Source organism: Phocoena phocoena, chromosome 18 (genome assembly GCF_963924675.1).
Source record: "Phocoena phocoena chromosome 18, mPhoPho1.1, whole genome shotgun sequence".
Taxonomy (NCBI): Eukaryota; Metazoa; Chordata; class Mammalia; order Artiodactyla; family Phocoenidae; genus Phocoena; species Phocoena phocoena.
The window spans coordinates 66095394-66119995 of NC_089236.1; the positions used below are offsets into that span (position 1 = coordinate 66095394).

General features: G+C 46.3%; 1 protein-coding gene across 1 annotated transcript in view; it reads left to right on the top strand.

Annotated features, from left to right (window-relative positions):
• Positions 1 to 2043: 2043 nt before the first annotated feature.
• The window catches only part of LOC136137558 (ATP-binding cassette sub-family C member 4-like), a 127079-nt gene continuing 104520 nt past the window's right edge, over positions 2044 to 24602 (top strand). Inside the window, 8 exon segments of the mRNA XM_065895937.1 lie at positions 2044 to 2128; positions 3765 to 3916; positions 7283 to 7459; positions 10478 to 10537; positions 11109 to 11210; positions 15068 to 15259; positions 23046 to 23140; positions 23368 to 23454. Of these exon segments, the coding sequence (XP_065752009.1) occupies positions 2044 to 2128; positions 3765 to 3916; positions 7283 to 7459; positions 10478 to 10537; positions 11109 to 11210; positions 15068 to 15259; positions 23046 to 23140; positions 23368 to 23454 (950 nt within the window).

Genomic DNA, 24602 nt, shown 5'->3' on the forward strand with positions numbered 1-24602 from the left:
CAGAGAGCAGGAGGCGGGGAGGCTGAGACCCGAAGCTGCCCCGGGGGCGTCATCACCCAGCGGGAGGAGGGACTGCAGTCCCTGCACCCCACCGTCAGCCGGCCTCCCCCATGCCGCTCAGTAATTCGCAGTTTTGAACTAAAGCTGTAGCCTTTTTACCCCAAAGCAATCAGCTTATTAACAACCTCCTGTATCTAGTTAGCGCCCTGGACCGCTGCCGGCTTCCAGTAATATCACCACCCCTTCCCATATATCTTATGTGACAGCGCGTTCCAACTGCACCCAGCTCCCTCTGTCCTTGTGTCTATGACCACGTCTCTCTCTGCCTCCCTCTCTCCGTGTGTGTCTTTCACTGTATGTCCTGGTACCTAATCATAGCAAATTTCGTGTTGGTGAAAAACACTTATTTTTTATTTAAGGATTAAAAAACTTATTTTTTATTTAATATTTATTTTATTCTTGAAAACGTTTTGATTGGGACACACAGCCACTACTGGAGTGTGTATTTGACCAGCCCCTTTCCCTATTTCGAATATTTCCACTTCCACCTTTGAGGACCACTCTGGGGATGGGGTCCCTGAAGCCTGTGGGGTCTTATCCATATCTTTAGCCTTTGGAGAAGCAGTGCATGGTCTTGATGCAGGTGGTCTGCCTAGGAATCATTTGGTCCTGAAACCACTGAAGGTTCCTTGAACTGGGAGGAAACACACAGATAAAAAACGGCTCAGAGAGGTGAAGCTCTTAACTAAAGTTTTCCATCTAGTAGCTGGGACTACTAACAAGATGGGCCTGAAACTTGGGGCTTTTTTTTTTTTTTTTTGGTTATTTATTTGGCTGCATTGGGTCTTAGTTGTGGCACACGGGATCTTTCGTTGCAACGCGTGGGCTTCTCTCTAGTTGTGGTTTGTGGGCTCCAGAGCGCGCGGGCTCAGTAGTTGCAACACACATGTCCCGTGGCATGTGGGATCTTAGTTCCGCGACCAGGGATCGAACCCTTGTCCCCTGCATTGGAAGGTGGATTTTTTTTTTTTTTTTTTTTTTTTTTTGGCTGTGTTAGGTCTTCATTGCTGTGCACGGGCTTTTCTCTCTAGTTGCGGCGAGCGGGGGCTACTCTTTGTTCTGACTTCTCTTGTTGCGGAGCACAGGCTCTAGGCACGTGGGCTTCAGTAGTTGCAGCACTCGGGCTCAGTAGTTGCAGCATGTGGGCTCTAGGGCACAGGCTCAGTAGTTGTGGCGCACGGGCTTAGTTGCTCCACGACATGTGGGATCTTCCCAGACCAGGGCTCGAGCCCGTGTCCCCTGTATTGGCAGGCGGATTCTTAACCACTGTGCCACCAGGGAAGTCCGAACCTTGGGGCTTTAATCACACTTGGGTGATTATTAGATCTTTTGTTTCTGGACCTTAACCCATTCATCTTTCCCACAAATTCTGATATTTTCTTTTTCTATGGGATGGTCTAGGGGATCCACAGGGGATGGGAGCTCCTATGCTTATTTTGGTTGTGGTGTATTCAGTGTGTGTAGCTACATCTCTTGGCTATTTGATGGCCCTTAAGGCAAGAGGGGCCTAGAAGAAGGTGTATGGGTGTAGTTAATGTAAATAATAACAAAGTAGACACATGTCTCCTTAACTTCAGGCAGGGCATGGAACTCTCCAAACACCTTCTGTTTGTGCATTTTCAAAATGTATGTGGGTGGAAATGGGAAGGTGAAGACTTCTCATTGATTTTGGTAGGCACCCATTTCCAGTTTTCCTGCTGGAAGGAAAGGAGCTATTACCTCTTATTTTACACCTGAAGTCACTGAAGCAGAGAGGTTGAGTAAGTTGCCTACCATCACACAGCAAGTGAGTGGTGGTGCAGGATCCCAAACCAGGCGGTCTTGTTCTGGAGCCTATGTTCCTTGTGTAGGTAACTGCTGTACTTGTCACCGAATTGTTCGCCTGGACTCATGCCGGGGTTCTAGCCCAGGCTAAGAACCCTTATCTTGGCTGGGGCGGTTGTTTTTCCATTCGGATTCCCACAGCCAATGATTAAACCGGTGATGAGTCTGGAACAGCACAAGCGTTATTCAATGGCCAAAGAGTGGAGAAACAGGAACTTAGTTCGCAAATCAACTTCTCAACCCCGTTTGGGCCGAGGCACTGTATATATATATAGGAGGGTCGAGGTGAAAGGGAGGGAATTGAGTCAAGAGAGGGAGGAATATTCATGACTCATCTGAAACAGGCTCTTGTAACAGGTGAAATAGCTCACCCATCCTCACATAGCTTGTAAATGACAGAACTAGGATTATGCCCAAAGCCCGGTTTCTTTTTTTTTATTATCTTTTAAATTTTTTTAATTTTTTGTGGTACGCGGGCCTCTCACTGTTGTGGCCTCTCCCGTTGCGGAGTACAGGCTCTGGATGCGCAGGCTCAGCGGCCATGGCTCTCGGGCCCAGGCATGTGGGATCTTCCCGGACCGGGGCACGAACCCGCGTCCCCTGCATCGGCAGGCGGACTCTCAACCACTGTGCCACCAGGGAAGCCCCAAAGCCCGGTTTCTTAACCATTGTTACATTATTGCCTTCTTAGTACCTTTGGTCATGTGCAATATCTCATTAAGTCTAGTTTTCATCATCTCCTCTTACTCTGAAGACCTTCACAGGTTCCCTGTTTCCTGCAGAGTCAAAATGTTAAACTCTAGGCTCCACTGGCCGCTCTGTTTGTTTCCCAGCACATGACCCTCCACTCTGGCGGGGGAGTGGGGAAGGGAGCTTGTCCCTGTGACCTGCCTCATTCATCCCCACTTTCGGGTCTCGGCGCACTCTCCTGGGCCCCCTGGGTTGCCTTCTCATCTGTCCTTGATTTAAGCAAATGCTGCTAAGCCTCCAGAGCCCCATGCCCCTCTCCCAGCATTTTCGTTCATACTGATCTAGGGCTTCCATTTATGTGCACGGCCAGTCCCGCACCGCCCAGCATCATGTCACGTGGGGTGATCCTGACTCCCCAGGAGTATTCTAAGGCCTTTCACAGCAGACTGTATCTGGTAGTTCTTCAGCGTAGTGCCTGGCCCATGTTGGACACATCATGGGCATCAAATAAACACTGGATTGCCTGAAACAACAGGTGCAGGAAACAGCTGGGACCCCACGGAGGTCCAGAGTGGCTCAACCTGTCCTAGCTGCCAGAGAAATGCAGAGGGAGGGAGCAGATTGGAGTTCGGCATTCCTGGAACATCGGGCCTTGGCAGGGTCTCAACGCAGGGGAGCTGGACCTTATCCAGAGTGGGAATAGATCTGAATCTTCCCCTTGTTGTGTGTGTTCATCTGTGTATCTCAAACCAGCCCTGCTGGACTTGATACCGACCAGGGTTCTTGGCCTTCCCCAGTCAGTAGAAATTGACTTGAGGCCAGACAGATTCAGGCAAGGCTTTTGTGGGGCCCCTGAACTGGCTGCAGGAGGGAGCGAGAACAAGTGACAGGTTCCCTCGCTCGCTCGCCGAGGGGGGCTCATTCCTTATACTGGATGAGGGTGGGGTGTGTCCAGGGGTCAGACTGGACCGGTGACTTAGGTGGTCTGCCCACCCCTTTGTGGTGTTGATTGCAGGGGGGCATGTGCAGTACCCTGCTTTTACTCCCGACACCCAGTTCATTGCTCCCAGCTCTTCAGAAATGGCAGTTGGGTTTTTTGTCTTTCTTTAAATCTTTTGGTCCAGAATTTGGCCCAACTGTGCGTGCACACAGTTATTTTTAGTCCCATATGGTTTCTTTGTATTTTGTAGCTGGAGGAAAGGTGTGCCCAGGTGCAAGCTGCAGGCCTGTCAAAGACTTGGTGGACCTGCTCTCTAAAGAGAGGAACTGTGCCCCGCACTGCCTGGTGTTCATTGTAGACTCTGCTGGCCTGGCTCCTGGCCTGGGCTCTTGGGCCTTGCAGGTATTTAGAAATGCCTCAGTCTTACTTGGATGACAGCGTTAGTCTGACTGTCTTCCTGATCATCATGAAATAAAAGAAGATTAAAACAATGAAACTTTATGCTAAAATGCATTTCAGGTCTGAAGGTGGTCAGGAGAGAGGGTTCCCTCCTCTTTGGAGTTGGTCAGTCTTTATTTTCTGAAGGCCTTTGTCTAATTGCATGAGGCCCACCCACATTTCAGAGGGTAATCTGCTTTATTCAGAGTCTACTGATTTCAGTTTGATCTCATCTGAAAAATACTTTCACTGTAATATGTGTTTGAGCAAGTGTCTGGGGACTGGGTTTAGCCAAGTTGACATAAAATTAAACATCACACCCTCCTGAATCCCCATCTCTTCCTTTGAGCTCCTGGATGTGGCTTGGTCCTCACTAAGCCATGTGTTTGTGGATTTCTTTCCCTCCCTGAACTCCCTTATCTAAAGGGCAGATACAGGGCCTCGTTCATCTTTATACTCCTCACAAATAGCAGGTGTTCAGAAAATGTGCAACTGGAGGAACCATCCAGCTCCATGATGTCTGGGCTCCTGCAAATGCCTAACCACTAAGCATGGTTTTAGTGGCAAAAGTGGTAACTGATGCTTTGACGGATTATGTGATGCACCAAAGAGTGTAGCATGAAAGGAGTCCTACAGAAAGTTTTCAGGGAATTATGCTCAAATATTCGGGTGGATTTTCTTTCTTTTCCACAAAAATGCATCTGAATTGTCTGCGTCTTGAAATTCCTTCCCGTGTAGGTGCGCGCAGTAACATTAGAATTATGACCCGCTGAGAGCTTTGGAATTTCTGGGGCGGACTTTGTCAGGCTACTTTGTGTCCTGATGAACGAAGCGTCTTTGATTTGGGCAAGAAACTTAAATTTTCCCTCATGTACATACATCTTGCACCAGGACGGTGGTCTAGGAATTTAAACTTCTTTTGGCAGTAGTTGCTTTCAGTAAAGGCGAGACAAGTGGCCAAGGATGAGAGTGGTGAGAAGGGTTGGTGTTAGCGTGACAAACTCCTTCTCGGTGGGTCGAAGTAATCGTTGAGATATTATTTTCTTTTAGGTCTTAGATTCTGTCTATGGTTTCTATAACCCTTTAAAAAATTTATTTCTCTAGTTCGTCAGAATCACCTGGAGTGCTTTTTTAAAAAACTAAATGGTCACACCTTGGAATTTCTGATTCACTAGATCTTGTCTGGGGCTCAAGGTATCTATGTCTTGAGTAAGTGCTCCTGTATACCTGAAAATAGGCCACATTTGGGAAACGTTGCCCTAGCTGTAGAAAGAAACACACAAAGCCAAAGTGTATTTTAGCAAATATGAAAGACGACCAGATCTTGTTATGACTAAAATCGGTTGAGAGGAAAAACTTGTCTCGGTTTATGCTAGACTTTTTTGGGAACAAATTTGGAATGTATTCATCCATTCAATCACTTATTCCACAAAATAATTGAGTATCTACCGGATGCCTGGCGAGGTGCTAGATACGTATGTGCAGTGGCAGGCGGCAAATGCAGAGAAGTCCTTCCTGCTTAGAATTTGTTTCATCAAGTGGGGGGTTAATAAAGAATCAAGTCGTGAAACTCACTGTGGATGCGTGTTTGTGTGTCATTGGTCCTTGGAAGGAAAAGTCCAAGGGGCCATGAGGCGGAAGTCCAGGGGGAGTTTCTGTTCTGCTATGCACACACTGAATATTGAGTTTTTGTCTTGGTAACGTGCTTAAGGTGAAATTGGAATTTGCTTCTGTCTAGACAAGGTGTATAACGTACGTATAACCTTTTGCTTGTTGCTGTGTTAGCCCAGACTGTGTAAGGCTGTTGCCGCGCGGATAGTGGTTGGACGGATTTGAACCAGCCCTACAGCCTGTTCCTTCCTTTAGCTGATGCCCACGATGGGCCGACTCTGTGCAAGGCTCAGCCTTAGCTGGAGTTGGGACTGTGTAAGTGCATGGATGACGTTGTGTCTACCGTCTTGGTGACTTAATATCCCTGCGGGGATTCAGAGCTAGGGAACGCAGCGCCAGCCTGGAACACCCTGAGCTGGTTCCTAGGAGGATTGGCGATTAGCCTTTGAGATGGGCCTGGAAGGATGGGTGGGATTAATACTCAGGGCATCCAGGCAGAGGCCACGTGGGAGTATGGACTTAGGTGCTGTGGGTCACTGGAGGGTGTGAAGTGTGGCGGACGCTCTCAGGTGTTGTAAAGAGGTCAGGAGGGAGTGGTGTTGGGGGAGGGTCGGTGGTGCTGGGGAGGGCTGAGGAAGGAACCAGCAAAAAGAAAAAAAGTTGTATCAGGGGCTTCGCTGGTGGCACGGTGGTTGAGAGTCCGCCTGCCGATTCAGGGGACACGGGTTCGTGCCCGGGTCCGGGAAGATCCCACATGCCGCGGAGCGGCTGGGCCCGTGACCCATGGCCGCTGAGCCTGCGCATCCGGAGCCTGTGCTCCGCAACGGGAGAGGCCACAACAGTGAGACGCCTGCGTATCAAAAAAAAAAAAAAAAAAAAAGTTGTATCAGTATTTCAAACGATTAATAGTATTGCTGCAAAACCAGGCCTCTGTTCACCAGTGCTGAAGAGAAACGCGGAGACACAGCTTTGGAGGCGTAGAAAGGAGTAGCATTATTACTTTGCCAGGCGAAATGGGCCACAGCAGGCTAACGCTCTCAAGACTGTGGCCCCCTTCCTGGGAAATAGGAAGGGGTCTCATAGTTTCAGAGTGGAAAATACGGCTGTAGCTAAGGATCGGGGCTGCTGTAGTCTTGGATTCTTCTTTCCTCCTGGAGACACTGAGATCATTAGGGCTGGCGTCAGGTGGTTCTGGAACAGGTTCTGGTGGTCCTCGGGGTTATTCTGTGACCTTCTTTCTGGAATGAAGAATGCTCACAAAGGAAAGGAAGGTTGGGGAGTGTTGTCTTGGAGAAGTAAACATTAGGTGCACAGTACAACTGTAGCTGAGGGCAGGCATTTTCAGGATGCAGTGAAGCGAGAGAGAGAGGGGGAAAAACACCTGTAGACTGGGGCTTCCCTGGTGGCACAGTGGTTGAGGGTCTGCCTGCCGATGCAGGGGACACGGGTTCGTGCCCCGGTCCGGGAAGATCCCACGTGCTGCGGGGCGGCTGGGCCCGTGAGCCATGGCTGCTGAGCCTGCGCGTCCAGAGCCTGTGCTCCGCAGCGGGAGAGGCCACAACAGTGAGAGGCCCACGTAACGCAAAAAAACAAAAACCTGTAGACCGGTTGGATGGGTGGAAAGAATAAGGGCTGAATAAGGGCTAACATAATGGGGGTGTCTCAGCTAGTTTCTGCTACAGCAATAGCAAGTGAGATTCTGAAATTATGTTGTTTCAGGAGGAAAGGAGAATTGGGAGAGGGATGAACTGTGGCAGAACAGGCGAAAGCTGGTACCTGGCTGACGATGGGAGAGGTGGTGTGGAGAGAGAACTCAGGCTGCAGTGGTTGAAACCTGCAGAGGAGTGCTCAGACCACTGTCCATCCTGCCTCCTGCTGGACACGGGCTCGGGGCGGGTAGGAGCGGCCATGCCCAGTGTTCAGGTTCTCAGTGAGCCTGGATGAGAGGAGGTGGGAACGAGAGGATAGCGTCTCCTGCCAGCTTGTCTTTGAGAGAAATGCAAGGATCCTGTCTTCCTTTTCAAGTTCCGTTTTTACTTGTTCTTTTGAAGTAGAAGGTTGCAGTCACATTTGTAGCTTTGTGGCATGATAGATGGGGATGTCAAGGACTTGAAGGGTGTTTATGACGTTTAGGGTAGTAGGTTACTCTTCGTGTGTTGTTCTTATTTCTCAAACATCCTCACATGCTCGTTTCAGTTGCCGGCTGTGTTGCTTAGGACTCAGGTTGCGTGTGGGTCCTAGAATTACCCATGTTAAAGCTGTTTTCACAGATAGTTTGTTTTGCTCTCATTCAAGAATCCTTGTACAAAGGCTCTGTAACAGTTTCCTGAGGCTGCCATTACAAAGCATCACAAACCAGGTGGTTAAAACCACAGAAAGTTTTTTTTTTTTTGCGGTACGCAGGCCTCTCACTGTTGTGGCCTTTCCCGTTGCGGAGCACAGGCTCTGGACGCGCAGGCTCAGCGGCCATGGCTCACGGGCCCAGCCGTTCCGCGGCATGTGGGATCTTCCCGGACCGGGGCACGAACCCGTGTCCCCTGAATCGGCAGGCGGACTCTCAACCACCGCGCCACCAGGGAAGCCCAAACCACAGAAATTTATTGTTTCACAGTTCTGGAAGCTAGAAGTCTGAAATCAAGATGTCAGGAGGTTCAAGATCTCTCTGAATCCTGCAAGGGGTGAGAAATGGAATATTGCCTGCCGTATCAGTAAACAAGGATGTCACACCCATCAGCGACTGCAGCGCTCCAGAATGAGCTGGTGAGCCCTGAGGAGACTCAGGAAAGGAAAGAATACTGCCATCTAGCGGCCATCAGACTGCAGCCACTCCTTGTGGGGAGCCCTGAGGAAACTCAGGATGTGAAAACACAGGATACTGGCCCCAGATAGCTGAGGTGCATATCAAGGGAATGATTTCGGTGAACCCAGTCTCTTGCGTCTTCCCATACATAGAAAAGCACTAAATTCCTTAACTTGGGATATCTGGTTTTCTTTAATTAACAGTAATCTTTTGTTCTACTACTTGCCCTTTGTTGGAAAGCTCCTGTATATCCTAGCTCCGCCTCGCCTCCTTGGAGCAGTTTTCTCATAGTTACTTGAGATGCTGCCTGCTGGGCTTGAAGTCCTAAGAATACTGCAGAATAAAACAGCACTGTCAACTTTTAGATTGTGAATATATCTTTTTAGTCAATGGGGGAATCCTTCCTTGCCTCTGTTAGCTTCTGGCGGTTGCAGGCACACCTTGGCGTTCCTTGGCTTGTAGCTGCCATCACTCCAACCTCTGTCTGCACCGTCGTGTGGTGGTTTTCTGTCTGTGTGTCTGTCTCTGCATCTCTCATAAGGCCACCAATGATATTGGATTCAGGGCCGGCAGCCGACTCTGGCCTCTGTATCCCGACACGGAATTAAATCTCGGAAACAGAGTTTTGGGTGAAGTAGAAAAGAATAGCTTTATTCCGTTGCCAGGCAAAGGGGCCCACAGTGGGCTAATGCCCTCAAAACTGTGTCTCCCAACCTGGAGGGGGTAGTGAGAAGTTTTATATTAATGGTTCAAAGAGGGCGTGGTCAGCTGGTGGAGTCTTCTGATTGGTTGGTGGGGAGGTAAGTGGGAGTCAACATCATCGACCTTCTGGTTCCAGCTGGTCTGGGGTCTATGTGCTTAACCGTTAACTTGTCCCACCTCGTGTGGGTTTCAGTATCTGCAAAACAGCTAAAAGATATCTTTCTGTGTATCCCTGGATGGGGAACCAGGACCCTGCCCGCAAGGCTGTACTATTGTTTCTCTTGACTGTTTCTCCTTGTCTCCCATCCCCTCCCTTCCCTAATTAACAACAGCTTGAACCTGCCTGTTGGAACTCAGGGAAGGTCGTGGAGGCTGAACGAAGCCTATTTCCTGTTATCAAAGAAATGTGCGACTCAGAAAGGCTTTTGAGCCCAGGAGCCCTACAGGGTCCTGCTCAGTATCAGGCCCACCCTAGTCCAGTGTGATCTCACCTTAATGGATTACATCTGCAACAACCCAATTTCCAAATAAAGTCACATTTTGAGGTAACTGTGGTTAGGACTTCAACATAGCTTTTCTGTGGGGATACAGTTCACCCCATAACAAGTTCCATGGTTAGTATGATCCTCCAGGGTGTTAGGGACCCAGACTCCTCCTCTCTTGTTACTCCTCTGCATGTGGCCTTGACCCAGCTGGTAACCTCTGAGGCCTAGGCCGTGGGGTGGATGAAGGTCCCGGACATTGTGACTTTCCACCGGCCTGGATGTAGTCACATGGCTACACCTATCTGCTCGGGGGGCTGGAGAGAGAGGGCCTCCTTCTAGGCTGCCAGGTGCCAGCTGAAATCTGGGGTTTGTTACCTCAGAAGAACGAGAGCAGATTTGGAGGACAGCCAGCAGTCTTTGTCTGCCACACATTCACAGTTCTTGGGGGGCGGGGAGTGGGCAGCGAGGGTGGTATTTCTCTACCACTGTAGCTTTTCTTGTTGAATTATGTCCAGCATTTGCAGGGCAAGAGGGAGTTTTCCTATATATGATTATGTTAGTTCAGTAGTGGTTCACAGGACTTGGTTTGTTCAGCTGAATTGCATTGAATAGCTCCTAAGTGGTATGAAAATAATAAGTGGGAGATGTGGCCATTCCTGCTGTCGAGGAGAGAGGGCACTGACTAAGGAGAGACAAGTGATTGTGAATAGATGCTTGTAAACTATTTTTTAAGAGATAGAAACTTAATAAGAGCATTTCATTTTTAGAGCGATGATTTGAGTGATAGTTAGTGACAAGCAGTGATACTGAGTTAACGTGCACGAGAAGACCAGAGTATACTTAAGTGCCCAGGAAAAGGTCACAACTCAAAACAGGCAGAGCCAGGGTTTTAGTTCCGAGTCTCTGCCATTTGTCTTGTGTTCCCAGCCTGTCCTGTGCCACCTGATTCCTGAAGGCCTGGGAATGGCCTTCCTCTCTGTGTTCCTAGTATGTCACATGGTGCTTGGTATATGGTGGGATTCAGGAAATATTTGTGGAATCATTTCCTACCAACTCCAACTCCCCTGTTTGTTGTTAGTGACACAAAAGTAAAACAATAAAAATGTCCAGGTTTTACATGTGTTGGAGTTTGGAGCCATATTTTCTCCTTAAGGAGGAACTAGTAAACCAGTATACTTGTTGAGAAAGTTACAACTTTTCTCATGGCCCGGAACTCTTTATTTTATATATATATATATATATATATATATATATATATATACACATACACACACACAAACATATGTAATATATATAGTATACATATGTAATATATATAATAATCTATACATGTATACTATATATACTGTATGATTGTATATTCTATATGCTATAATAATAGTATATATTATCCTATATATTATTTAGTATGTTCTGATGTGAACCAACATTTTAAATATAGTTGGCAAAATGATACATAAGCTGTATAAAGTTTTTTCTTGCAAATTCCAGGAAAGCGATTATTTTTGTTTGTGTTTTGTTCCTGCAGTTTAAACAATCTGTTTTTCCTTTTCTGTAGACTTTTCCGTTACTTGATGAGATATCCCAGTGCAACCCTCAGCTGCCATCAGATGGTAAAACCGTAGTGGACGTGCAAGGTTTCACTGCCTTTTGGGATGAGGTAACAAATTCTTCATTCTAAGAATCTTGACTGCTAACAGGCAACTGAAGACATAGATTTATCAGAGAATTTTCAGACTTTACACGTGTTGTGAAGTGTGATTTGCTCATTTACTGAAAGTATGTTATAAAAATTCTCAAAATCAGGAATAGGTTTGCAACTACTGGAGATTAAGTATAAAATCAGCCTAAGATGTTTGACATGTTGCTCTCTCTCTCATTTTCAGGAGAGCTTTCAAAGTATTAGCACATTTTGAACTTCAAGTACATACGTTTGTAATGTTAGACTTTATAGGATTGGACAGACAAAATGCTGCAGTATGGAATGGGTTAACTAACAGGTACATAAACAATTGTTACAGACCAGAGGCTTTGGGGAATCAGTGTACATTTTTTGCCTTGAATTCTCAGATCATCTTACTACATACGGAGTGAAGCCATGGATCTTCATACAGATTTTACTGTCGGGCAGGGTGGAGGCTCCCCATCCTAAGCTTCTAGATGGTTCTGGCTACTTTGGGATGGCTTCTAGATGGTTCTGGCTACTCTGGCTACTTCTAGCCAGGGACGGGGAGGCGACAGCAGGAGGACATAGTGAGCACCAGTGATTCCCAGTTGGAGGGTTGCACTGTGTGGCAAGCTGACAGGGAGAACTGGTGATTTTCCAACACTTGGTTTATTTATGTTGTTCAGGCAAACAGAAAACACACAGGGTCTGCTCTCAAGAAGTTGTCAATATTGCACACCCTGTGCAGCCCCTTTACCGACGACTGAAACGCTCCCCCTGCCCCCTGGTTTCATGGTCCTCTGTGCACATGGATTTACCTCCAGTGTGGTATTTCTCATCATAATGCACATTTATGGAAAGCATCATTAAAGTTCCATTATAAAGGCGACTCTGTGTGAATGCTAACACGTACTTTGAATGACCCATTACCAAATTTCTTTTGTACCAAACTATGTAGCATTTTTAAATGAGCTCCTTTGTTCTTCTTTCAAGAACTTAGTAACATGTTCTCAGACTTCTGTGCAACTTACATTATGCTACAGAACACCCTATTCTGTTGTCCTGGCCTTGCCTATGGAAGGATTCTGCTCCACGCTGGGGTCGTTAGTAATTAGGACCTGTCGACTTAGGTCATGGGTGAGAGAGCCCTCGGAGCGGGAGGGGCACAGACTTTGGAGGTTTTGGGGAGAAGCTGCTTCTGAATGAAGGATATGCTGGGTTGGGAGGCAGGAGATAGACATGAGCTCTGTAACCTGCTCCGCTGTACAGCCAGGTGGGCAGGTGGGGGAGGTTTTCGGGGACCCAGGTCTCATTCATGAAATGATGGGACTTGGTCTCAGTCTTGAAGCTTTAAAATAAATGGTCCTGTGAGAGCCTCCAAATCTCCACGGGGCAGGGATTTCAAATGGTCCGTTACACAGTGGGGCTTAGCTGATGATCAGATCATCATCCCTCAGACGGTCCTTGTTGAGTCAGTGGCCCCCTGAGCCTGTATAATCAGGAGACAGTCCCCGGTACCCCTGCGCTGTCGAGTGCTGCCCCCTTCTGGTCACGGCCGAGCAGTGCCCGATCCTGAAGCCTGAACAGGGAGGGAACTCAGTGTCTGGCCCTGACAGACTGTGAAGGGCTGCAACGGGAAGCTGTTGTTTGTATGTGGCTCATTGTTTTGTTGTCGTAACTGAGTGAAAGGTAGTAAAATGGGAACCCTAGGTGTCAGACAGGAAGAAAGGAATGGAGAAGCTTTAAAAATGTTTCTCATGTATTAAAATCTAGCCTCTTCTTGATAGACTTGTAATACCTATAAAATCTGGGGCTAGGTTTTTTGGTGATGAAAAATAATTGTCCTTTTCTTTAGTCTGTGAATGTTTTATAATTAGTTTAGTTCTTTCCAGCAAAGTTTTTCATTTTGAAGATGAGGCAGACTCTGCCTTTCGATCTTTTGGGGTTTTACTAATCAAGTGTGACCACTCTTTTTTTCTTTTTAAACATTAGCAGTTACTGACAGTTTTCTTAACACGTGCATACACTCTTACGTCTCTCAGGAATACTACCTGTGATTGGCATGATGAGTATTTTGTCCTTCTCCCTTGCGTTGGACTGTGTGCTGTCGCAGGTATCTTCATGTTTTTTGTTTTTCTTACAGTAGAAGTACTTTATTGCCCCTGTTTAGCCAGGACAGGTAATGCATGAAACATGTATAAATATGAGGCTTTATCACTCTGACCCATGATGTCATAATTAATTTTTTTAATAGAGTTTTAAAAAATTAATTAATTTATTCATTTATATTTGGCTGTGTTGGGTCCCCTGCATTGGCAGGTGGATTCTTAACCACTACGCCACCAGGGAAGTCCCCATAATTAATTTCTTTGTTCCCCATTTTTTGTTGCTGTTGGTGTTCAGTTAGAGCTCTCGTGAAATTAGAGCTTTGACCGTTATTTGTAAGAGTTAATTTACCAAGAGTGACTTTATCCTATAACGTGCCCCTTTGCGTGCTGAGCGTTACTGAGATTCATTCTTTATCGAATGAAAATGGAGCGATTAGTGGAGATTTCAAATTATTTATTAGTAAAGGGCCAGGCATGTATGCACTTATGCTGCCACCTTGTGGAGATTAGTGAAATAGACAGTTAAAACCAAGGGTCATAATGAAACCTTACAAATGATTAAAAGCCTCATACTGAATATTCTATTAAGTACATTATTTTAATAAACTAGTAAGCACGTTGTGTTTTCCTTCCTGGTACTTCCTGTTACACAGTTGGGAACTGCTTGTCGGGACTTTGGACGTCTCCGTGAAGGAAATGATTTATGTGACAGCTGTTCAGGACAGAATGAGACAGTGGGGACCTCTTGCTGTCACAGTGGGCCCTCCAGGAGGTCTGGAGGTGGTAATGGCTCTTCCGGGAAGCTCTGAGCATTTCCTCGTGTGACTTGACGTGGTCCCGTCAGTGCACGTGTAGTGAGTGTGCAGCCATGTGCTGGCGCTAAAGATACAGACGTGAGCAAGCCCCGGACGCCTCTGCTCTCCAGAGGCAGCCAGGTTCTGGGGCGAGACAGATACGCAGGCAGACTATTTCAGCCCAGTGTGGTGAGAGCTGTGATGCTGTGGACACAGATGTGCCACGCCTGTGTGTTGTTAAAGATTTGAAGGACATGTGCACGTGCACTTAGTCTCCTGTGTTCTGTACAACAGAATACAGAAATCTAAACGTGGGATGTGTACACAAGAGGGGGATGTGTACACAAGAGGGGGATGTGTACACAAGAGGGGGATGTGTACACAAGAGGGTGATGTGTACACAAGAGGGTGATGACTTCCTTTATGATGGACTTTTGCGCTTTGGACACAACTCACTTCAGAGTTCTTTTAATAATTTTGGATATATTCTTCACACACAGCTTTTTAAGAGCAAGTATTTGTCAAGTAAAGGATACCTGGATGCAAGAACAGCTGCATTAAACATCAGATACATGAAATACACGTCCTGCTGGGCTGCTCTGCTAGTTAAGAATGTTAAACATTCTTAATTAGTCTTTGCTGAATATAGCACTTTATTAATAATCCTTATCAACCATTAGTTTACCTTGACCAATGGTGTTATTCTTCCTTTTTTTTTTGTCCTGACTGCCTTAATCCTATTCTAAACGAAAGGGTTTAGAATACTGTACTTAATCCTATTCCTTCAGAATAAGATTCTGAATGAAAGGGTTTAGAATCTTATTTTTTCGTTATTCTAAAGGAAAGGGTTCTATCGTTTATCAAGCGCCCAGGGTGGGGACAGTTGTCCTGCTGGCGTGTCCGTCCTGAGTGCTGCCTGTTCACGTGTGTGTGTTGGCATCTGTTTCAGTCGTCACTGTTGAGTGCTGTGCTGGGGGAGCTGCCCCCGAGCCAGGGGCTGGTCAGCGTGCACGGGAGGATCGCGTATGTTTCTCAGCAGCCCTGGGTGTTTTCAGGAACTCTGAGGAGTAATATTCTATTTGGGAAGAAATATGAAAAAGAACGATATGAAAAAGTAATAAAGGCTTGTGCTTTGAAAAAGGTGAGTCATGACTTTTGAGTTGCATATACTCGAATTTCAAATAATGAGAGCGTTGGTTTAAACTACAAGGTTTGTTAAAAGTTTCTTTCAAATTTTGAAAGATCTTTTAATGTTGTTTAATACTTTAATCTCGTCTTCTGAGTAAATATGCACACATGTATGTCACTATTTGAATCCTGATGTGATACCAGCAATCATAGAATGTCTTTTTTTGGGGAGGGAGTTGTTTCACTTTGTGAAGTTTTATTCACTTTTAACTTCTCTTTTTAATGGGCAATTACAAAAATTTGTAAAAAATAGAGAGCACAGTGTAATGAGTACTCATGAACCCACCCCCAGCTTCAGCCAGGATCGGCTTGTGGCCAGTCTTGCTGCATCTCTCCCCCCCACCCACTGCCGGCCCCACTCCCACCCCAAATTATTCTGAGGAAGATCCTAGGCCTCAGATTAGTTCATCTGTAAACATTTCACTAGTCTTCTCTAAAAGACCTTTGGAAAAAAATTACCCCATTATTACACCTGAAAAGTAACCTGAATTTCCTGAATATCATCAATGTTCTCGTCAGTGTTTACATGTTGTTAATCATCTCACTGAGAAATCCCATTCGCTGGTGGTTTGAATCAGGCTCCAGGTAAGGTCTGCCCTCTGCGCTTGGTTGATGCCTCCTCCTTCCCTTTCAGTCTGTAGGTTTCCCTCTCCATTTTTGACTTGTGTTTTATTATTTAAGGAAAGCGGAGCGCTTTAAAATTTCTTCTTCTAATTGCATTGTTTCACTGGGGGAAAGGTTGTTTTCACAAATGGCATTGAGTTTCACAGAAAATGGCAACTGAAAACATTTAACTCTGTTGGGATTTAAAGGAACTTAGTGAACGAATGGTGAAAACTGAACTTATCTGATAGGAGAATGTAATTTGGCAGAAAGAAAGAAAAATGTAAATACTGATAAATACTGTGTTACTCTCTTGGATTATAAAAATCAGTGAATGATAGCATTAAAGGGCTCCCCCGGGGTCTGGTCAGTGCATTCTGGACGTCTGACTGCCCTTTTATGCTGTGAGGAAAAGGCTGGGACAGGCTTTCAAGGGCGTGGTGTTGAGGGCTCCAAACCCGCCTTGTGAGGAAAGAGTAATTCTGCTTGAACAATGGCTTGAACATCATAGATTGCATCAGTTGATGTGGACAAAACAGAATTGCTTGCTCGTTTAATGGGCTTCTGTTTCTTTCTCCCAGGTTATCGTTAATGGGAGATTGTGCATTTGCAGAAATGACATCAAGTTAGCAGTAATGAGCTAGGTTTTTATTAAGTGGTATATATATCGTGGAAGAAAAGAAGGGGGAAAGCACATGTATAACAGTGAGAACAGTAGCTGCCATCTCTTCAAAGTCCACGTGCAAATCATTTTTCCATCGCTCACAGACGCTCATGCGTGCACATAAGAAGTATATGGGTTATTAATTTTTTGTGAGTGTCCTCGATGTCACCATCCTCATTTTATAGTTGGTAAAACTGAGGCTTGGAGAGATGAAACAGCTTTCCTCAACATTTGCACCTCGAGTTCAGTCTGTTCCTGCATGACTCTAGACTCCATGCTTTTCCACGGTGTCACGCTGCCTCTCAAATGAAGAAATTTAAAAGAAGGAACTTTTTAAAAAGCGGGTGATGGATGAAGGTAGGGTTGAATGTGGAATAAGCAGATCTCAGATATTTCCTCTTTACCTTAATCACGTCCAGCTCCCGATTCCCAGATCATACTCCAGAGACCTAGGCCAGTGTGTGGGTGTTTCTTTCACGACCTTGCCTTTCTGGTGAAGCTCAGCCCTGTCTTTCCCCCCAACATTTGAGCATCTCTGGAGAAAAGCAGGTGTTGAGATAGCGCTGCCATTCAGCGTTTTCCCCGGCGGCTGAGGCTTTGCCCCAGCCCCGTGGGGTGGTGGGAGCAGTAACTCAGGCCGTGTCCTGGGGCTTCACCCACCCTCGGGTGTCCCTGCGGCACAGACTCTGGTGGGAAGGGGCCCCTGCGGGATTGGGCTGCAGAGCGATTCTTCTGTACGTGATGTGAGGTTTATAAGCACGGACTGATCTCCCGTCGTGCTGCGTGGTCGGGACATAGAGTTGGGGCCCTCGTGCCCATTCCCTCCTTGGCAGGAAGGGAGGCCCAGGGCGGAGAAGGAGCGGAGAGCGGAGTCCTGGCCCCGGCTTCGTCACTTGCCTGCTGTCACTTTGGACACGTCTTGTTTCCTGCCTGGGCCTCTGACGTTTCTGCGGCAAAATGAGGGCGTTGGGTCAGAGGGTTTCCAAGAGGTTTTGCTGCTGCTCTGAAATGTTGTCTATGACTCTGATTAGCAAGGGGTCAGCAAGGTCTTTACGACACCTGGGAACCACTTGAGTAATGAGATCCTCTGCTTATCTCCTCCTGGAATCCCTGTGTCAGTGGATGGGCATAAGACAGTCACAGATAATAGTGGTATTCTGGAATTATTTTGGCCTGTAGATACAGAGACTGCACAGGTAGTAGCAAAGCCTTGGCCTTTGGAGAGAAACAGTCTTGGGTGGTAACTCCAGGTATTTGTCTGTTTCCTCTCTTATTAAATGGGGGAGGTGTGGGATTACTGTAAAGGCTACAGGCAGTGTCTATAAAATGCAAATATGCCAGGTTTTTAGTAAATGTTAGCTATTGTTACTCTTATAGCCCTTTTCTCTACATCTGTACATATGTAGTAGGTACATATAAATATAATAAAGGTTTCTCCTTACAGAGCTCCTTACCTCCCACTTCCCCCAAATCCTGCGGGGGGGTGGTGGGGGGACAGAAAAAAAGCAACATTTCTTGTATTAAATATGTTAACAACAACATAGACGTATTATACTAGGTCTCATAAACGTAATTACATATGTTAATAATAATATAAATGCATTATACTATATCTAATTGAAGTAAACATTAAAGTTCATTGAGCTGAAAACTTTTCTGTAACAAAATAGAGAGATAAGATGTAATCACATTTGGCAACATCGATTCAGGCTGATGACATCAACTCCAAGGCCCAGGAGTCAGAAGGCTCAGGGGCTGAGTCTCAGGGTCTCTGTTGACCAGGTGTGTGATTTTGGTTGATTGTCTGAACCTTACAAGCCTGTTTCTTCATCTGTAAAGTGGAGATAATAATACTGTCAACCTCATGAGGTTGTTTTGAGGATGAAATGCAGTAATGATTTTAAAGCACCTGCTTGCTAGGGATCTAACAAGCAGTCTATAAATGTTAGAGTGATTTTGAAAATAAATTGGCTATTAATTATAAGCTCAGCTAGCTTTTGGTAGAATCACATCCATAAAATGTGACATGTAAGAAGGAAGGTATCTGAGTATTTAACTTCCATTTTTGAGTTGATATTTATATAGGTGCCCTGCACATAGTACATTATATTAATCGACAATAAAAATATTCTGTTACCACAACACAAGTAATATAGTATGTCACATTTGTGTGCATATTATCTTCAGCCACTCGAAGGCTCTTAAAAACTTCCAGGCAATACATATTTAAAGGTATCACAGTGATAAATTCTAGTTTAATATTTTCTCACGTAGATCGCTTGAATTTACAAACCCCTCTTGGGTGCCCACAAGCTTGTACTTTTATTTCATATTTACCACATTCCTGCCAACTTGGACATTTTCACATTGCCTTGACAGTCATAGAATAAGAAGTTTATTGATACTTCCTTATCTAGGTATAGAGGCCTTCAAGTCTTGAATTATTTTAGTATTGCCTTCATTTCAAATATACTTTTCAGTCACCACTTGGATAGCATGATGTCAAAGAGCAGAAGGCTATGAACTGCCGTGAGCTTGGTTCAGATTCCAACTCTTCTGTTTAAAAGCTGACAGTCCTCAGACCAACGATGTAACCTCACTTAGTCTCAGTTTCCTCATCTGTGAAATGGGGCCAGTACTTACTGTACAGCTTGTTGTGAGGATTAGAGAAAATCGGGATCAGGGTTCAGAACAGTGCTTGGTGCACAGAGCTTCCCCTCCAGGAGCTGAGAGAAGGTCCTTCATGAAAGATGTAAACAAAGCCTTAGGAACCCAGCAGGAAAAGAGACGACTCCAGGATGGTTTCATGGAGGAGTGTGTTTGGGCTGAGCCTGGAAAGATGGGCAGGATATTGACAGGTTGTGAGAGGAGGGGCAATTCCAAAGGGAAGAAAAACTGTGAAGAAAGGCAGAGGCCTCCTGCTGTTTGACTCTGGAACCCAGCCCTCCTCTGCCAGGACCTCGCATCTGTTCCTCATCAGCTGTTTCCACAGTCTCTGCTCCGTGATGTTTCTACTGTAAGTCTCCACCATCGCTGAAGGGCCCTCGATGTGCTTCAGGATGGGTGGCGTCAAACCAGCGTCGCCATTTCCTCGTGTTTCTCTAGTCTATGTACTGCTTTTCAGTGCAAATTGGTGAAATTTAACTGAAAGGTAACAGTTCCTCCAGTGGGAGGAACTATAATATATGCTCAACTCAGGCTTTTCCCTTTAACCTAATCAGAAAATGGTGGCTGGGAAATTAGCCTGACTTGGATTTTACTTCAACTCCTTTGAAATGGTTTTCCCATTTGGGGCTGGTCCTTAAATAATTTGCAGAGTAAATAACACACTTGAAGTCCTACTACCAGACTCAGAGAGCCTGTTTCATATGCCCTAACTGTGCTAAATGAAAGAGTAGATTTAAGTGCCTCTTCTAGAATGTGGTGAAGATTGCTGTGCTATAGCTAGTTGCAATTTTGAGAAGGAAACCAAAATGACATAAAATCTAAGTGGAACAGTTTGCAAGGACTGTCAACAGTGAAACGGAGGCTAAGCAACTGTGTGTGCGCTTGTGTGCGTGTGTTTAAGGCTGGAAACCTATCTTAAAATGGCTCATTGTTTTTCGTGAAAACCAAAAGCAAGAGATGGTATAAACTTTTGAGCCTAACAAAGAAATATGTAAAACAGTGATGAATTTTCACGACAGAGCAATTGCTCCCTTTCATTTGATGCAACCCAGTGAGGGTGCAGGGGACCTGTGTGTCTTTCTGGTTGTCAGGGAGGGTTATGATGGAGATGGTATTTCTCTTCTTCTTAGGGTCATGTGATTTCCCTGTTGTGATTCACACTGTGAATGGGGTCCCACTGTTGGTTTGATGAGAAAATAGGGATAAGTCACCAACAGCAAGTTACAATTAATTCATGTCCTTTTCCACTTACAGAGGATGTTCATACACTTTTTTTTTTTAAAACATCTTTATTGGAGTATAATTGCTTTACAATGGTGTGTTAGTTTCTGCTGTATAACAAAGTGAATCAGCCATACATAATACATATATCCCCATATCTCCTCCCTCTTGCGTCTCCCTCCCACCCTCCCTGTCCCACCCCTCTAGGTGGTCACAAAGCACCGAGCTGATCTCCCTGTGCTATGTGGCTGCTTCCCACTAGCTATCTATTTTACATTTGGTAGTGTGTATTAGTCCATGCCACTCTCTCACTTCATCCCACCTTACCCTTCCCCCTCCCCGTGTCCTCAAGTCCAGGACAGGAATAAAGATGTAGAGAACGGGCTTGAGGACATACTCTTCTTTGGATTCTCACAGCATCCTTGAGTTTACTGACACTTGCTTCTGCGGCACATTCTGTAGAAGAGGAAAATGAGACTTAGGGAGATCAAACGATTTGTTTATCATGGAGACCCCAGTGTGCCACTTGCTTTCTCCCCAGATTTGCTGAAGTAGAGACAAAGAAATGAGGGCTCCATCTGCAGAAAGATAGTGCTGTGTATCCTAGGTTGATGTCTGAGGAGTTTAGTAGATGACGAACTCCCCACAAACGCTGCTTGTCTGTGCCACGTTCTGTCCAGTGATAATTATAGGCAGTCTAAGTAAAGGTCTCTAATATAACACTGTGTAGCTTAAATCTGGTTGTTATCTTGTCATTTGGGGGATGTCCTTGTCATCTTTTCTTTTTTTCCCAGGTACTCTGATTGGTCAACTTACTTCTTAAATAAAATTCAAATATAACTTTTGATAGATTCCCAGATCCTCAAGTCAAAACTTCATATCCGGGCTTCCCTGGTGGCGCAGTGGTTGGGAGTCCGCCTGCCGATGCAGGGGACGCGGGTTCGTTCCCCGTCCCGGGAAGATCCCACATGCCGCGGAGCGGCTGGGCCCGTGAGCCATGGCCGCTGAGCCTGCACGTCTGGAGCCTGTGCTCCGCAACGGGAGAGGCCACAACAGTGAGAGGCCCGCGAATTGCAAAAAAACAAAACAACAACAACAACAAAACAAAACAAAACAAAACTTCATATCCTTCTTAAATTTGAGTTTTTCTTGCTTCCACGGACAGGCACCTACTTAGTCCAGCTGATCTGCTTGGTGTCCCTCGAGCACACTGTTTGCTTCGCTTTTGTCTTTCCTGCCCAGCCTGCTCTTCTCCCATTTCTTGTATAGACCTTGTCTGTCACTCTGTCAATATGTCTTAAGTATCACTGTGAAGACAGAGGTCAGGTGTTATCCCTTCTCTGAAAGTGGGAAGCTAGGCCGAGGTCAGCAAGATGTCCAGTTTAAGACACACTTATTCCTTGATTTAAAAAAAGTCCTGGGCCTTCACCAGCCTGGGACACCAGCCCTCACACTTGGGCCTCTAGCACAGACCTTCCCACTTGCATATCCAGCTGCACTGTGACATCACCAAGAGGTCATCTCAGCTCGTCTACAAGCGAAGTCTCCTGAACCATCAGGGGATGGTGGGGAAGTCCACCATCTTCCCCAACCCAGTAAATGGAGACCCTGTTCTTCCCCTTCCTCACGCCCCACATAACACAGTGCTCTTCTCTTACCTCCTACACCCGTCCCATCAGCAGGCCTTACAGACTCCACCTTCCCAGTGTGTGTGGAGTGTGTGACCCCGTCTCTCCGTCCTCACTTCTCCCACTCTGGTCCTGGCCACCGTCATCTCTCACCTAGGTTATTGCCGTGGCCTCCTAACTGATATCCTCTCTCACCCTCCCCCCTTACTGTCTGTCCTTCACAAAGAGGCAGGAGTGATTCCTTAAAAGCCTCAGACCGTGTCAGGCCCCCCATTCCCCTCCCCCTTTTACTGGGCTGACACCAGGGCTCCTCCTGCCCTGACTCTGCCCTCGTTCCCCTCATTCTCACTCTGCTTCTGCTCTCCGGCCCTCCTTGCTTGTCCCGGGACACCTTGGCCGTCTGCCCCATAGCCTTTGTACTCGCTCATTGCTCTGTGCGGAGCACCCTCTCCAGGTCAGTGTAAGCCCCTCCACCCTCCAGAACATCTGCTCCAACCCCCTCTGAACAGAGCCCTTCTTGACCCCACTAGTGACTCACTTTCCTTCCTTTACTCCCTGTCCCCCTAAGTTGGCTTCTTTTTTCTTCTAGTCCTTAGTACTTGCACTCATGTTAATTTTCCATCTCCCACCATGGAAGGCAACTCTAGGGACTATGTTTCCTCATGGCTGAATTCCTTGTGCCCGGAACAGTGCGTGGCAAATAGTCGATCCTCAATAAGTATCTGTTAAAATGACCTAATGCATAAATGCTGTGAAAAACTACAGAATGTAAACACACGAAGAACCCCGAGAGATGTTTTTTAAAATGTTTAAGGTTACGGTTTAGTCACTATGAAATGTACCCATTGCTTTTGATCAAATACTTGTATGAAGAACTAATGCTAAAAAGGTTAGGATGGCAGGAGGAGAACACATTTGAAATCTTTCTCTTTTTCCCCTTTTCTGTCTCCATGTAGGATTTACAGCTTTTGGAGGGTGGAGACCTAACTGTGATAGGAGACCGGGGAACCACGCTGAGTGGAGGCCAGAAAGCCCGGGTCAACCTCGCCAGGTAAATGGCGTTTCAGTTGCCTTCCTGCCCCTCCCTCCTCCATGGCTCCTAGTGGAAGTGAGCGCGCAGACCCCGCTCACCGGGTGGGCCCTGTGTGAAGCAGGGTCTTGGCCCTTTTCCATGGGCTCTTGGAATGAATAGTGATTTGCTGGACACCATCTTGATTCAAAGATGGGACACAGGAAGCTTGAAGCGTCCTTCTCCTGACATCTCTCTACGTTTCCTAGAGCCGTGTATCAGGATGCAGACATCTACCTCCTGGACGATCCGCTCAGTGCAGTAGATGCAGAAGTGAGCAGGCACCTGTTCGAACTGTGAGTTTGCTCCTGTTTCCTATCATTTCTGCTTTCCAAGAACCCCGTAGAGATCAGGGAAGAGAGCTCAGGAGAGCGTCTGTGCTTCAGGAGACCCAGCTCGTTCTGCCCTGGTGTCCCTGTCCCCCCTCCCTTCCCTCCACAGAAGATCCGTCCTAGAGAACTTTTGCATGAGGATGAGGTCAAGATAGGAAAACGCAGAAGGAGCTTGCAGTGTGTGGAGACCAGTGGAGTACATGCTTTGGGGAGCTGAGGAACAGATGGCAGATTTCCCCCTGCTACTTGCAGTTAATAACCAGACACTGTGGATGGATCCAGACCCCAGCAGTAAGAAAGATGATGTATGGATTTTAAATTGGAGAGTAGGACTCAGTAGCCTGGTACTTGGCTGCCGGTCCTTTTCCTCCATCATTTGTTTAAGGCACGTCAGAAGTGAAGTTTCCAGTACTGACATAGGGCTTCCGTGGAAAGGCCTTGTTGGTTTACACTTATTATTCTGCCGGTTTGGAAATACTTAATACGGTCTAGAATTTAATAATGAGTTATTCCACATCTAAGTATGGCTTCAGTCATTTAATATTGCTTCATGTGTGCTTATTAGAATTAATACTTAGACCCACAGTGTACGGTTAACTTGAATTTGTAACTAGGTATCCAGAGTCTGGCTGAAGTCCTGACTTTCACTTTGAGTTTCTGGAATTTGTTGTCAGTGGCTCTTGTTTGGCCACGGAACCCCTGGAGCAGAACAGCTCTGATGCTTTTCTGTGTATAATGTGTCCTAACACACGCTGACTGAGGCCTCTATGGAGTCTAGACTGGCCTCTTCGAAAGCCTCGTGAACTTGCTTTTTCTGAAACGGCACCCACATCTACCCCACGGTTAGTTACCTTGCTGTTGTTCACCTTGTTAAAGCCAACGAGCCCTTCCAGCTGCACTTAGTAAAGCCCTACTGTGTGCACTGAGATCCATGCCCTTACAGATGTTGTTGCACAAAACCTCTCCGTTTACAAAGGAGAACAGTGAGCCAGGAGAGGGGAAGGACACACACGGGGCAGAATAAGGGAGACTGAGACGCTCAGCTCTCATTTCTGCCTCTAAGGAATCTGTCTCTATGGAGCTTGTTAAGACAGATGCCGGGGAAAAGGTCA